The following is a 15,168-nucleotide window of genomic DNA, read 5'->3' on the forward strand; positions in this document are numbered from 1 at the left end:
AGTACCTAAGGCCCTGGGGACTGCCTGCTTTAGGGCTAGAGATCCACATTGGACACCTGTCCCGTGGCCAGGGCATGGCTAGCACCCCAGGATCCTGAGGAGCCAGAATCTGCAGAAAGGAAGGCAGGAATGTGGGTTGGAGAGGCTATTATATGTTATTAACATGTGATAATGTTAGTTGGCATAGTTTAAATAAGTATACGTATTCCAACGGTGGCTGTGTGGGAACCTTGGCCGAAGAGTGGCTTGGGGCTTATTCCTTAGGAAATGTCTGGCAGCAGAGCTGTGGCCCTTGGGGTCAGCAGAATAGGAATTGAGCCAGGCTGGGAAGCTTGAGGAGGTGGGGCCCTTCTCTGTTTTCTCTGTTATAAAGTGCCCTTGTATCTCTAGTGAGAGACTTGGAAAAGCACTGGGCTGTGTACTCATCTGTGCTGATGGAATACATAGGGCTGGGCACAGGCACAGATGCCTGGCTACTCAGGAATGTCCCAGGGGCCTGGCCAGCCAGTTGGTACCCGCTTCCAGAGCCTATCCTGGTCTCTCCTGGCTCTGTTTGGTCTTCTCTACAGGTGACTTCTCCTTGGATGACTTCACCTTGAGCTCTTTTCTAGGCCCTCCCTCTGCTAGGTGTGCTCTCATCCCAGTGGTGGCCATTGGGATGGAGTGGGGTTAGGAAACATAATGGAGTGGCTGGAAACCAGGCTATACTCTGGCTCACCTACTGTCTGCCTCTCAGGGCCATAAGTCATACCCCACCTTTGTAAAACATCTCATGGTTCCCTGACTACTCTATTTAGGCCTTAAAGATTTGCTTCCTGTTTTTTGCAAAATGAGACATTTAGCCTTTGCTTTATATGTTTATATATGGATGTGACAGTTTTCATATTTAATATAACTGAAAAAAAAGTGTGCTTAAGCATAGACTTTTAAGCAAAAGATTTGAAGTAAGTATTTTTGTAGCTAAAAAAGATTTTAAAGGAAAAATATATTTAGCATTTTTCATGGATTTCAAGATACCCATATTTACAGATATTTTACCATTTCAGATATTTTACCACTGTGTTTGCAGTGGATGGTGAAGGACAGGAAGGGGGGTTCTTAGTGGTGCATTAATTAGATAGTGGTCACAAAAGAAATGCTGTTCACAGGGGCGCCTGGGTGGCTCAGTCAGTTAAGCGTCCAACTTTGGCTTAGGTTCTCACAGTTCTTGGATTCAAGCCCTGCGTCGGGCTCTGTGCTGACAGCTCAGAGCCTGGAGCCTGCTTCGGATTCTGTGTCCTGCTCTCTCTCTCTATGCCCCTCCTCCACCCGCGCTCTGTTTCTCTCTCTCAAAAACGAATAAACATTGGGGGGGGGGTTGTAAAAAGCTGTTCATATACCCTCAGTAATCTCAGTGGCTCAGACAGCAGTCAGTAAAGGACAACCCCAATAATAGTAACTTCTAATAATGTCTGATGTCTTCTCATGGGTTTTTGCTGGAAGTAGGAAATCTTGTTTATAGGGAGGTAAGTATCTGGTCACTGATAAGATTGGTGGAATGACATGCTGCCTGAACACTGGGTCCTGGCTGGGAAGATCAGGTATGAGCTCTGGGTCTCCTTCCCAATCAGGTACCTGACTCTTGGTGGGAGGAAGCCTGAGGAACCAGAGACCCTATGGAGCCCTGCAGGCATGACTCTGGTCTTCCTGCTGTGGGAAGAGAAACATTTTATTATCCCTCTGCTGACAAGCAATGGCCATGAAGGACAATTCCTGGTGCCAAGGCTAGCAGTAAGACATGTCTGTTGGCCAGTGTTGTCTCTGAGCTTAGTGGAATGGTATAGTGGAGCTAAGAGTGCCTTTGGTTAGATCAGAGAGTGGGTGCCACCTTTCTGGCATTGGGGGCAGGAATAGGTGTTTCCTAAAGGTGAGAGTAATTGTGGATAGGGCCTGGGCAAGAGGCAAGTCTTGTTTCCCTTTGTCAACTGATGGTTGAAATTTCTCTGGCAGCATTCCTTTGCGTACCTTGATTATTACCAGTCATGCCCCTTTAGAAAAGGACTTCTACCCTAAAATAGGAGCACCTGGGAGGTGCTGTTGGGTGGAATAAGGGGTGAGCTCCTCAGGCCTGCCTTTGTGACTGGGCTTTCCAAGGTCAGACATGGGTTCTGTAGATTTCCCAAACTTAAGTTGACTACAGAACTCTCCGTTAGGCCAGAGCTCCTTGGAATCTTTGATAAACACTTCCAGAATAATTGTTTCCAGTACCTAACCCTGGGTGTTGCAATTTTTCTTGAGTTTTAAAAAGCAGGGTTAATTAAGGCATTATATACAGGGGCACCTGGGTGGTTCAGTTGGTTAAGCGTCCAACTCTTGGTCTCATCTCAGGTCTTGATCTCAGAGTCATGAGTTTGGGCCCCACGTTGGGCTCTGTGCTGGGCGTGAAGCCTACTTTAAAAAAAAAAAAAAACACCAAACATTAGATACCGCTAACTGTATTTGCTACCCAAATGCATCCCACTCTACTTGAACTCACGTCCCACTGACGTGGTTGTACAGTTGAGGCATCTGGAGACATTGAGCTGTCTCTTGCACCCAGGCCCGCATGCATTTCCACCCTGGGCAGGAAGGGCATACGACTTGAGCAAAATTGTGTCTGTAGAGGGCAGGGAGAAGGCTGAGATGAGGTTGAAAGGAGTGCTGAGGGATGAGACACTTGCACCTGATTCTGCAAGCCAAGTGGGTAAGTAGGTGGCAGGGTATATATCACTGTTGTAAAAACCTGCAACATTTCTTGAGCTCCATGGCATCTGCTCTCTGGGATGAGATGCGTGTTTGAGTGCCACCACTGCTGTCTCCCCACAGTGTGGCCTTGGGCAAATCATTTACATTCAAGCTAGCCTATCTGGCAGCCCCAGTCTTTCGTGACAGGTGAATGAGAGCTCCAGGAGAGGAATTGGTCCCCCCCCCCCCCAGCAGAAATTCTCAATTCTACCTTAAGCCTGTCACACAATTCAGGCTGGGTCCATGATGAACTGTTGTGATCATTGTCAGGTTATTCATTGACAGTACCACTTAACTCATGCTGGTATCTCTTTTAGGTGTCCACAGCAGGGAAGGAGGCCCTGCCATCTTGGCTGCACTGGGACCCACAGAGCCACACCCTGGAGGGCCTCCCTCTTGACACCGATAAGGGTGTGCATTACATTTCAGTGAGCACTGCACGGCTGGGGGCCAATGGGAGCCATGTTCCCCAGACCTCCAGCGTGTTCTCTATTGAGGTATACCCTGAAGACCACTGTGAGCCGCAGTCTGTGAGGGCGGCATCACCAGACCCTGCTGAGGTGGTGTCATCTGCCTGTGCTGCCGATGAGCCTGTGACTGTTCTGACGGTCATTCTGGATGCTGACCTCACCAAGATGACCCCAAAGCAAAGGCTTGACCTCCTGCACAGGATGCAGAGCTTCTCAGAAGTGGAGCTTCACAATATGAAGTTGGTACCAGTGGTGAATAATAGACTGTTTGACATGTCAGCCTTCATGGCTGGCCCAGGAAATGCGAAAAAGGTGGTAGAGAATGGGGCCCTCCTCTCTTGGAAGCTGGGCTGCTCCCTGAACCAGAACAATGTGCCTGATATTCGTGGTGTGGAGGCCCCTGCCAGAGAGGGCACTATGTCTGCCCAGCTTGGCTACCCTGTGGTGGGTTGGCATATAGCCAACAAGAAGCCCCCTCTTCCCAAACGCATCCGGAGGCAGATCCATGCCACACCCACACCTGTCACTGCCATTGGGCCTCCAACCACGGCCATCCAGGAGCCACCATCCAGGATTGTGCCTACCCCCACATCTCCAGCCATTGCTCCTCCAACAGAGACCATGGCTCCTCCAGTCAGAGATCCTGTTCCTGGAAAGCCCACAGTCACCATTCGGACTCGAGGTGCCATTATTCAGACCCCAACCTTAGGCCCCATCCAGCCCACTCGGGTGTCAGAAGCTGGCACCACAGTTCCTGGCCAGATCCGCCCAACGATGACCATTCCTGGCTATGTGGAGCCCACAGCAGTCGCCACCCCTCCCACGACTACCACCAAGAAGCCACGAATATCCACACCAAAACCAGCCACGCCTTCTACTGACTCCTCAACCACCACAACTCGAAGGCCTACCAAAAAGCCACGGACGCCCCGCCCGGTGCCACGGGTCACCACCAAAGTTCCCATAACCAGATTGGAAACCGCCTCCCCACCTACTCGCATCCGCACCACCACGAGTGGGGTTCCCCGTGGAGCAGAACCCAACCAGCGGCCAGAGCTCAAGAACCATATCGACAGGGTCGATGCCTGGGTTGGCACCTACTTTGAGGTGAAGATCCCGTCAGACACCTTCTATGACAATGAGGACACCACCACTGATAAGCTGAAACTGACTCTGAAGCTTCGGGAGCAGCAGCTGGTAGGTGAGAAGTCTTGGGTACAGTTCAACAGCAACAGCCAGCTCATGTATGGCCTGCCTGACAGCAGCCACGTGGGCAAGCACGAGTACTTTATGCACGCCACAGACAAAGGGGGCCTATCAGCTGTGGATGCTTTTGAGATCCATGTCCACAAGCGCCCTCAAGGAGACAGGGCTCCTGCACGGTTCAAGGCCAAGTTTATGGGTGACCCAGCACCAGTGGTGAATGACATCCACAAGAAGATCGCCCTGGTGAAGAAGCTAGCCTTTGCTTTTGGGGACCGCAACTGTAGCACCATCACTCTGCAGAATATCACCCGGGGCTCCATCGTGGTGGAGTGGACCAACAACACATTGCCCCTGGAGCCCTGCCCCAAGGAGCGGATCATGGGGCTGAGCCGGAGAATTGCTGAAGATGACGGGAAACCTCGGGCTGCCTTCTCCAACGCCTTGGAGCCTGACTTCAAGGCCACGAGCATTGCTGTGACAGGCTCAGGCAGCTGCCGGCATCTACAGTTTATCCCTGTGGCACCACCCAAGAGGGTGCCCTCAGAGGCACCGCCCACAGACGTGCCGGATAGGGACCCTGAGAAGAGCAGTGAGGATGACGTTTACCTGCACACGGTCATTCCAGCCGTGGTGGTTGCAGCCATCCTGCTCATTGCCGGCATCATTGCCATGATCTGCTATCGAAAGAAGCGGAAGGGCAAGCTCACCCTCGAGGACCAGGCCACCTTCATCAAGAAGGGGGTGCCTATCATCTTTGCGGACGAGCTGGATGACTCCAAGCCGCCACCCTCCTCCAGCATGCCACTTATCCTGCAGGAGGAGAAAGCCCCTCTCCCCCCTCCTGAGTACCCCAACCAGAGCGTGCCCGAGACCACTCCTCTGAACCAGGACACCGTGGGAGAGTACACGCCCCTGCGGGATGAGGATCCCAATGCGCCTCCTTACCAGCCCCCCCCACCCTTCACGGCCCCCATGGAGGGCAAGGGCTCTCGTCCCAAGAACATGACCCCATACCGGTCGCCCCCTCCCTACGTGCCCCCTTAACCCACAAGCGCCTGGGTGGAGGCAGGGGTAGGGCAGGGCCCTGGAGACAACACGGTGTTGTCTGTGGAGACCGGTGGCCTGCAGACCATCGCCCACTGGGAGCCGACACCTGACCTAGCACACACTGACACACGCGAGGCCTGGACAAGCCCGCCCTCTCTGGTCCTCCTAAACCCCAAAGCAGCTGGAGAGGCTTTGGGGACATTTTTACTTTTATTTTTTGCCTAACAGCTTTTTGTTTGTTCATAGAAAATTCTTCGCTGCGGTTTTGATGGCTGGCTCTGAAAGCACTGTTTGGAGTAGAGGTAGATGGAGCGGAGCCGTGAATGAACTCGCAGGCAGTGCCGGGCAGCTTCCCGGCTCTCTGCGTTTTGCCTTTAACACTAACTGTACTGTTTTTTCTATTCACGTGTGTCTAGCTGCAGGATGTAACATGGAAAACAGTAGCTAAAGATTAAATTCAAAGGACTTTCAGAAGTTAAGGTTAAGTTTTTACATTTAATCTGCTGTTTACCTAAACTTGTATGTATAATTTTTGGGTGGGTATGGGAAATTGCTTTGCTAAAAATAAGCTCCCAGGGTGTTTCAAACTTAGAGAAGACCAAGGGACAGTATTTTTTATCAAAGGAATCCTATTTTTTCACACTATGTAAACTTGGTTGCTCTGATACCCCGGAGCCTGACTGGGGGCCTCCTGGCCCTGGCTCTGGGGCCAGGGTCCTGGTGCTGGGCTTGCTCTCCCGCTGTTGCCAGGGGCTGGAAGCCGGAGGGGCCTCCTGGCCGTGGACATCCACACCCCTACCCCATGCACGCTGGTGGCCCCCCACCAAGGGGTCTTCATTTCCATGGAAAGAGGACTCCTAAGAGGCAGTGGTGGCCATGACCCCCAACCTAGGTGCTCCAGGGTGGGCCAGCTGCTCGTGGCGGGGTGGCTGGGGAGGTCGAGGGACTCGACCACATCAACCTATTTTCTTTTACCCTTCTTCTGTGTGTTTTTTTCCCCTTCCTAAAAGGAATATCATGGCTTCTGAAACACTCAGTGGGGGACATTTTGGTGAAGATGCAATATTTTTATGTCATGTGATGCTCTTTCCTCACTTGACCTTGGCCGCTTTGTCCCAACAGTCCACAGCCCCACCCTGTCCCACCCCACCCCTCTTCTCTGGCACTCCAGTTCCGGGCCTTGGGCTGGGAGAGGTCTGGTGGCTGGGGAGGAGTGCCAGCAATAGTTCATAGTAAAAATCTGTGGGCTCTCAAAGCTAATTTTTTACTAAAGTTTTTATACAGCCTCAAATTGTTTTATTAAAAAAAAGATTAAAAACGGTGATGCTTACAGCAGTTTGTACAAGCTCTTAGTGTTGATTCCATGGAACTGATGGCTTTGCTCATTTTGATTTTTTTCCCCTTCTTTTCGTAACAGTTTAAATTCTGGAATTACACTGGGCTTCTTTTGCCTTTTTTAGCAGAACGTCCGTCCGTCCATCTGCATCTCTGTCCCATGACTCAGGGGTGCCCACTCTGCTTTGATTTTCCTCCTTTGGAAGAAACCATTTTGAGCATGACTTTTCTTGATGTCTAAGGGTTATTTTGGGTACCTTTTAGGGAGGAATGCCTTTTGCAATAATGTTTCCCTTCCGTGATCGAAGGCTGGTGGGTGGACCCAGGCTCCCTTTGCAAACCGAGCAGCCACTTCTAAGCCATATCGACAGTTTTGCAGAGGATTTGTGTGTGCTGCCTCAGGAGGGGAGGGCCGGTCAGAGAGGAGGGGTCTCCAGCCTGCCCTTCTCAGAAGGGCATTCCCTTTGCACCTTTTCCCACAGGGCCCAGCCTCTCTCCCCTGCTCAGCCCCTGGTGGGGTACTCAAGTGAGCAGTGCCCCAGTTGGGGGAGCCTGTTGATGAGGGCTCAGTGGACCTCTGGTGACTGGGTCTCGTGCCTCTGAGCCCTGATCCAAGCCAGAGTTTCTTCCCCACTGCCCAGAGTCAGGAGCACAAGCAGGGTCTGACCTGGTGAGATTATTTTTGATGACCTCGTCAAAAAATAAACAATTCCCAGTGTTCCAGGTGAGGGCTTTGAAAGGCCTTCCAAACAGCTCCGTTGCTCCTAGCAACCCCACCATCGGGCACTGCCACGCAGAGATGTGGCTGGCCCAGAATGGCCTGTTGCCATAGCAACTGGAGGCGATGGGGCAGTGAACAGAATAACAACAGCAACAATGCCCTTGCAGGCAGCCTCCTCCCCTGAGCGCCGGGCTGGCGACGGCCGTTGGACTCTGTGAGACAGAGAGCCAATCTCGCATTCAAGTGTTCACCAACCACTGACATGTTTTTATTTCCTTCTATATGATTTTAAGATGTGTTTTCTGCATTCTGTATAGAAACATATCAAACTAAATAAAAGCAGTGTCTTTATTACAATGCCATTGCCTCCAAGCATCTATTTCCCTGGCCCCTACATTGTTCTAGGATGTGAATGGGGTGTGGGACTGATGTCCATTTGACAGAGGGAAGAGAGGACCCATCCGCGCCCATTCAGAGGACTTGGAGGTGGTCTTTGAGCAGCTAACCTGATAGCCTCCATAACCTTACCATTTTTGTGCCCCTGGGAGGGGTGAGAGTGTGCCCCAGAGCTCTGCTAACACATGAGCCCTCCTTAGCCCCTCTAATGCCTGAGTGAGCAGAGCTTCAGCTTCCTCATCTGGCAGGATGGTGGGAAAGGTCCTGCCTGTCATAGGCTGTTTGCCCCTGAGTGAGTAAGCCCCCTGCAATGCCACCCCAGCTCTTGCCCCAGCTGTCTTGTGGGCTTGGGGCTGGCCAGTCTCCTAGGTAGTTTCAAGGCAGGTTTGGCCTTCGCTTTTTAGTGGGAAAAAGGGGAGAATGGTTTCTGGCCACACTGTTATGCCCCGGTGGGGCCCAGAGATACCGGGGGCCTGCCCCTATGTTTCCTGTCCGGGATGGACAGACCAGCTGGGTAGGCTTAGCATGACTCAGTGCCCAGGAAAAGGCTGGGTTGTCCTGGGACACTGCCCAGGGTGTGGGAAGCAGGGGACATAGCAGCTGTGTCCAGTAGCAGGATCAGGGGCCATTGGTCACAGAACAGCTGGTACCTCTTCTGGGCTTGCTCGTCCCCCGCCCCGAGGTCCTCACTATCTCCACCTATAGCCCCCAGGCTGTTTCTCTGCTCATAATCTTCAAGACTTGGAGCTGAGACCAGTCTCACCGTAGGTGGAGCTGAGTTCCAACAACTACTTGTGGAATACCACAATGATAAGTGCGAGAAAAGGCTGTCCCTGGTTCAAGGACACATGCTTCACCCCCTAGTCCTAGCAGCAGGGGCCCAGGAAATAACCCTGCCCTTGCTCTCTTGGCCTCAGGAAGTTCTGTTTAATGTTTAACCTGAAGCCACTGGGTTATGAGTGGACTCACTGCTTTGAATTCAACCAAAGGGATCCCTGGTTTCAGCAGAGAATGGTAAGGTCAGCAGGGTCAGGAAGAAGAGAAGCCACAAGGGCCTCTGGCCTCTTCTTTGGGAATATCTGATATTTGGACTGGAAGACCCCTGCTCCCCAGCACTCCCGCAAAGTCTCTCTAACTCCTTGGTAGGAGTGGGACTGTACTCAGGTCTTCTGAACTGGAGAGAGGGTGGTGGAAGAAAGGGGCAGGAAGGAGGGGACACAGTTGGGGAGGGGACAGACCCACAGGAATCTGCCTTCCCACCTGCCTCTGACCAAGGGCAAGTTCCTGGGATCCCTCTGGCCTGGCTTCCTTATCTGTAAGGTGGGGGACAGCGCTGATCTCCAAAGGGTTCTGAGACACCTGGGAATTAGGATAAAGAGCCACTCCAAACACGTCTGCCTATAGAAGGGACAGAATCTAAGTGAGGCTAGAAAGATCTGCATTCTCTCCCAATGTAAAGGCCTGGCCCAAGGCTGTTGGCGGGAAATATTGGGATGTCTAGGAGTTCCTGGGCAGCCCAGAATACCCATTAGTATGGTGGGAAGACTCCACATGACTCATCCTATTGCAGCCCCCAGCCTGGCCTCCACTTGTTCCCAGGCTAAACAAGCTCCTGGGAGAGGCCATTCCCAGCTCCTCTAAAGCATGGAAGTCCCCCCTCTAGTGCCAGTCTTTTGAGGGTGAGGATCACGCCTCTCTATAGATCACTATATCTTAATAATCATAGTGGACTAATGACTTAACTCTTTTCCTGCTTTGCTTACCTTCTTGATCACCATCATGAGGTAAGGTGATTAAGGCCCAAAGAGGGCAAGCATCCAGGTCCTGTGGCTAGTGCAAGGCAGGTTCAACACTGGTTCAAACACTTAATTTTTTTTCTGATTGTAAAATTTTGTTAATATTGTAGGGCAGCAAATAATTATTTGAAGTCCCCTCCCACCCCACTGGAAGGTGCTGGATACCATTTCCCTTATGGGAACCCTATAGAAGACCCAGAGAAGATAGGGCAAGGCATTTGAAGCCGGGGTTCCCATCTGCTGGGATTGCGGTGGGCCCGCCTATGAGCAGCCTGGGGTGAGGGCAGCATGAGACTTGGCCACTGGGGCTTTCACTAGCTCTACTGCCCCCAGCTTTGGTGAAGATGACTCTGAAGTCTCAGCTGGGATGGAGCGAAGTTGGTCCGTTTGGAAGGTTCCGTGTGACCAGGACGATGCCCCTAGGTGCCCCTAGGTTGGTTCAGGGCCGTGATGAGGGCTGCCCTCAACCTTCGTTGTGGCTTCCAGGCTCCCTCACCCTCACGTGAGCCCACCAGAATCGCAGGAGTCGTCGCCAGTCGCTCTGGGCCCAGGAGGCAGACTGTGCCCAAGGGCTCCCACCAGGTGGCGCCAGAGGCCGGGGTAAGCCTGGCCGGCTGTAGGAGGGACTCAGGCCTCCCGGGGGGCACCCGGCAGAACCCCGCCTCGAACCGAGCTGAGGCGGCCCCAGAGTGGACTAAAGCCTACTGGAGGGCACGGCAGAGCGGGGCTATGGGCAGGGCCCAGGCCAGAAAGGAAGCGGCCGGACCGGGGGTACAACCGGTCTTTTTTCACTCAGCCACCACTGCACAGCCCCTGAAGACACTGGGACGAGTATAGCCGGGGTCCCGAGCCTGTCCTTTGCCGGCGCCGCTCTCCTTCGGAAAGGGAATCTGGCAGGGAATAGGAGGTGCGAATCTGGGGCCCAGGCTTCGGGATGGCCCTTGAATTCAGATGTACGTAGACAGGAACCAAAAAGTACACTTTTTTTTTGCGCACTCCCTTGCCTTAGGTTTTGTGTGTGGCGCCTGCACACAGTAGGACTCAGCGCTCAATGGATGCTTCCCAAGTCACCCCTTCCTCCAGCCTCAGAGCTACTGAGCGCATAACCTAAAGTACTATGGGGTCTGAGAGGGTCCTGAATGGAAGTAAGGCATCTTCAGTTGCGTGGTTGGGGGTCCCCCACTTGCCACTTGACATAAGAAGCAGACAGGGATGGAGCAGGAGATGATTGACTTTCTCTGGGTTGACCCTGGAGTAGGAGCACCCTGAAGCCCCAGGGAATACCTTAGGCAAAGTGCTTCCACAGCCCTGGGCACACACTAAGACAGCTGGGAACATCCAGTTGGCAGCTGGCCAAGGTTCCTAGGGTTGGAGTCTTCTTTCCTCATGGTGTCACAACCTCAGTCTGTAGAGGGCGGAGCCCAAGTTTGGGACTTTTGGAGATGGCTGGGAGCTAGGTCAGGCCAGCCCCTTTTCCAGGGATCACTTCTCACTTCATTGCCTACTTCCCTCAGCACCTCTGTCTCAAAAGGTGAAGAAAGGCCCTGGGTAGTGAGGCAGGGGTGGGGACGTCCTGTTGGGAGGTGGCAGCAGCCTGGCTCTGGATGTGCCTGGGGAGGATCAGCTTTGTCCTGGACGAACTCACCCTCAGGGAACATGGGCCTGGTTGGGTTGGGCAAGGAGCCGGGCTTGGGGGATACTGAGGGGGATGGAGTCCTCCTCTTGTTTGAAGAGCACATGGTGTACAAGCGTTTGGTTAGGAGTTGGGCAGCTCTGCCTTCTCGTGTCCCATACAGCGATTAGTGTGCAAATGAGAGGCTGAGGAGGCATCCATTGTGACCTGACTCAGCAACCATCGTGCCCCTTAAGCCCTGCCCTGGCTCAAGGCAGCCTATCAGCTTACTTCTGGACATCCAGCCTCCTCAGTGAAGCCTTGGGCCAGCCAGGCCTAGGAGAGGGACATAGCCACCCTGTGAGCCCCAAGAAGATCCCTGGAGCAGATCAAGTCATAGGGGTGGGCTTGGTTGGAGTAAGCAAAGATGGGAGGGTGGGGGAGGCTCAGCTGAACACATGACCTTTCTGCTCTTTTGGTGGCAAACACCAATGTCTTCTGTCTAGGCTTACTAGGAATTCCTCAGTCTACACTGTCAGCTGTCAGACACCACCACCTTCACAGAAAGCAATGGCCATGCCAGGCCTCACAGCTGGAAGAGTTATTAATACATAACTAGCAGAGGTAACCCAGATGTTGTTGCCCAACTGATACTTGCTGCTTCCCAAAACTGGGGGAGTCAGGGAGGACTCTCCTCAGGCAACCCTGATGCCCGAGTGTGATTCACTCCTCACAGTTCTTTGGCCACGCCCACTGCTATAAGGATGGACAGTGGTCCTGAACTGAGGGTCAGCAGTGATGACCTCCAGGTTCAGGGCCTGGTTTGAGGAGCAGCCAGATAAAGATCAGATTTGGAGACTGCAAGCTCAGTGAGGGTAGAGGAGGCTCAACATTCCTGCTTTCTGCTGTATCCTGGAGCTAGAATAATGCCATCCTTGTCCTAGGGCTCAAAAGTACCAAGTTTAAGTGGAATTTAAACTTAATGGAATTGAAATCACCCACTCTAGCAGAGGCCTAAGAGACTATGGATCTTTTAACTTGTCACCAAGCTTTTTCTTCACCATCAGAGACCCCGCCCCATTCTGTCCATCTTTCCTGGAAGGCAGGAACTCTTTTGGTGGTTCCTGGAAGCTTCCTGGGTACTCCTTAAAGATGACAGGGCAGAAAAGCCCTATCACAATCTACTCTGATCGGGACAACGACGAAGCTCAGTGGAGAGAGTGGCTGGGTCCTGAAGACTGAAGTCTCTGCTGGTAAAGAGTGATTCTCAGTAATATGTTTGGGTTTGTCATAGTAGAGACACACAGGGGTCAGGAGGTAGGGTACTGTCTAAGAGACTTCCCCGAAGGCATGTGGAACAGAGTCTGATGGAGGGGCTGAGCAAGCTGCCCATTCCCCTGCACTGTCTGAGTCATGTCTGGGGTGAAGTCTGAACCTCTGTTGCCTGTGGGAGGACATGTGAGCTGGTTAGGAGAGGACATATAAGCATGACTCTCCAGTTGGGCCTGTTCCCCACCCCTGCACCCACCTTCCTATCCACGGAACAGAGGTAGGTGAAGGGAACTACATGGGAACTGGGATCCTGGTGGGAAGGATTGCAGTAGGGATCAAGGCAGCATTTTGTATCCTTTATGGGAAATTATTTGTGTGCCTGTCTCTCTCCTATCAACTGACTTCCTTGAGGCCAGGTCTCAGTCTTCTCTGGACCTGGCACCAAGGAGTTGTTTATGCACTGGCTGAGGGATGAGTGCATGCACGCATTAATGAGATAGGCAAAGCCAGCCTGGAGGCCTGTCTGGGGGAGTGCCGAGGGGCAAGGAAAGCAGCATGTTTTGACTTGGATGCTTATAACTTGGAGAAACTGTGTCTTCGTTATTTTTTCTTGTCATAACAAGCCTTTGGAAGCACATAACTCTAATAGCAATGGGGCTTAATTAGCTTTCTTGGGAGCAATGCATGGGCGGTGGGGTTAGGCTGGTGGTAAACATTTCTGATGATTTTTTACTGGCTTTTTGCACATAACGCAAATAAAGATTTGCACGTTACGATAGGAAAGGAATTATGCAGACAATACTCCAAGCAAATTCTATACCTTCCAGCTTTGTTCCCTTTTCCTACTCTACCACAGCCAGCTGGAGACCTTAGTATACAAACAAGTTTGTCCAGGCCAGCCTAGGTGGGCTGCTGAGCAGGGCGAAGAGCAGGTCTCTTGTTTGTAGCTTTATACCAGCCTGAGGCTTGCTTGGGAGCTGCCTTATTCCTCATGTAGTGAGTAGTGCTGACAAGCCTCAGCCAGTGGAGAAATGCTCTCTTTCCTTGGGCTTCTTTCCTTCCTCTTCAGTGCTGTTTCTCCATCCCAGAGGAAGACTGGGGACAGGGAGCCACATTCCTGAGTTGCCTCTCTTTGGGAGGGGAGACAGGTCTCAGCAGCAGCAGCAGCAGCAGCAGCAGCAGCAGCACAACAAAAAGAAGAGTGCAGAGCCAAGGGGGCTCTGTAGATAGGAGCCAGCTCTCCCAGCCTCTCTGGAATAATCCGAAGCCTGCAATAAGTTTGCCTTCTTTTTCATCCTCGGCAGCATCTTCATCTTTGGATCCTGAGCCTCCCTGTGGAGGTTGCCGCACTAAAAGTAGCCACCTGGGGTGAAGTGGACCGTGTGTGGGGAAGCAGAGAAGCCCCAGAGTCTGCACTCTGCCCCTCTTTACCTTCCTGGGGCTCATCTGCATGTTGCCTTGCCTGTGGCCCAGCTGGCATCCAGGTGCCTCTCTTCATTCTCCCAAGATTTGCCTTCCCATGACTAAGCATCTCCGCAAATTCCAGTAGTGAGCTGGCTCTGACTGGGCCTTTCCCTACCTGGATGGATTTTTCGGATTCCCTTTTCCCTCTAGTCTTTCACAAGCATTTGAGAGCACAGGCTGAAGAGGAAAGTGGACGTGTATCCATCCATCAGTTCTGTTGTGGCATGAGAAATGACTGTTTTCCCATCTGTCCTTTCTCCAAAATTACTGCCATGTGTCACATGTCACAGTGAAGTGGGAAGAAGATACCTTTGGCAAGTGAAGTTTAGGGGGCTGGGAAATTTCTGCAGGGCCTCTAGGTGCATCCTGTTCCAGGCTGGGAAGCAACTGGATCCAGGAAGGAATGGTACCAGACACACCACACAGCTGGTTTGCACAAACTGAGAGATTTGTTTGTTCACTAGTCATAAAGTTAAGCCTAGTGAATTTTCCTAGGTGAGTGTAGACAGCTCATCTATGACCCCTCCACCAAGAGAAAGTCTGGACCCAGTCTTAGCACCCTCCCTGTTACTCATTACATCAATAACCTAAATGTGGTGATACAAGTGCTACAGCCAAAGATCCCTCTGGGGTGCTTTTAAGCCTGGCGGCTGGTGAACCCCTTAGAAGTTCAGGTGAGGGAAATGCTCAGAGTTATATGGAGAACCCAGCCCAACCATTAGCCCCTGAGGCCCCATTGAAGCCCAGCGCAGGGGATAGGACAAGTCAGACAAAGTCCTTCTGTTGAGGAGCCCCTGCTCTAGGTCAAGGGGAAGAAAACAGCCCCTGAACAGTGAATTAAAATGGGAGACCGAATCAGAGGTCCAGACAACCAGAGGCCAGCACCATCCCACAGCCAGCAGGAGTCCCTGGGCTGAATGCCAGGGCTGGATGTGGACAGAACAGGCATGTTTCTGGGTATGCTTTTCAGAGGAAGTGGAACTGAGAGTTTGAATGCAAGGTAGGGGCACCGCTAACCCACACTTCCAGGTCCTCCTGGGTCCACTGTACTGTGTCCTTTGTCACTAAGGCAGCAGAGACCCTAGA

The 15,168-nt window shown here is 52.3% G+C and overlaps 1 protein-coding gene across 5 annotated transcripts in view; it reads left to right on the forward strand.

Moving 5' to 3' along the window:
- The window catches only part of DAG1 (dystroglycan 1), a 69,769-nt gene extending 61,868 nt beyond the window's left edge, over window positions 1-7,901 (forward strand). For all 5 annotated transcript variants that reach the window (XM_030306759.1, XM_030306758.1, XM_030306757.1 and 2 more), the window contains one exon: window positions 3,081-7,901. In XM_030306759.1, the coding sequence (XP_030162619.1) occupies window positions 3,081-5,483 (2,403 nt within the window). In that variant the 3' untranslated portion in view covers window positions 5,484-7,901. The remainder of the gene's footprint in view (window positions 1-3,080) is intronic.
- Window positions 7,902-15,168: the final 7,267 nt, after the last annotated feature.

Source organism: Lynx canadensis, chromosome A2 (assembly GCF_007474595.2).
Source record: "Lynx canadensis isolate LIC74 chromosome A2, mLynCan4.pri.v2, whole genome shotgun sequence".
In the NCBI taxonomy this organism is placed as follows: domain Eukaryota; kingdom Metazoa; phylum Chordata; class Mammalia; order Carnivora; family Felidae; genus Lynx; species Lynx canadensis.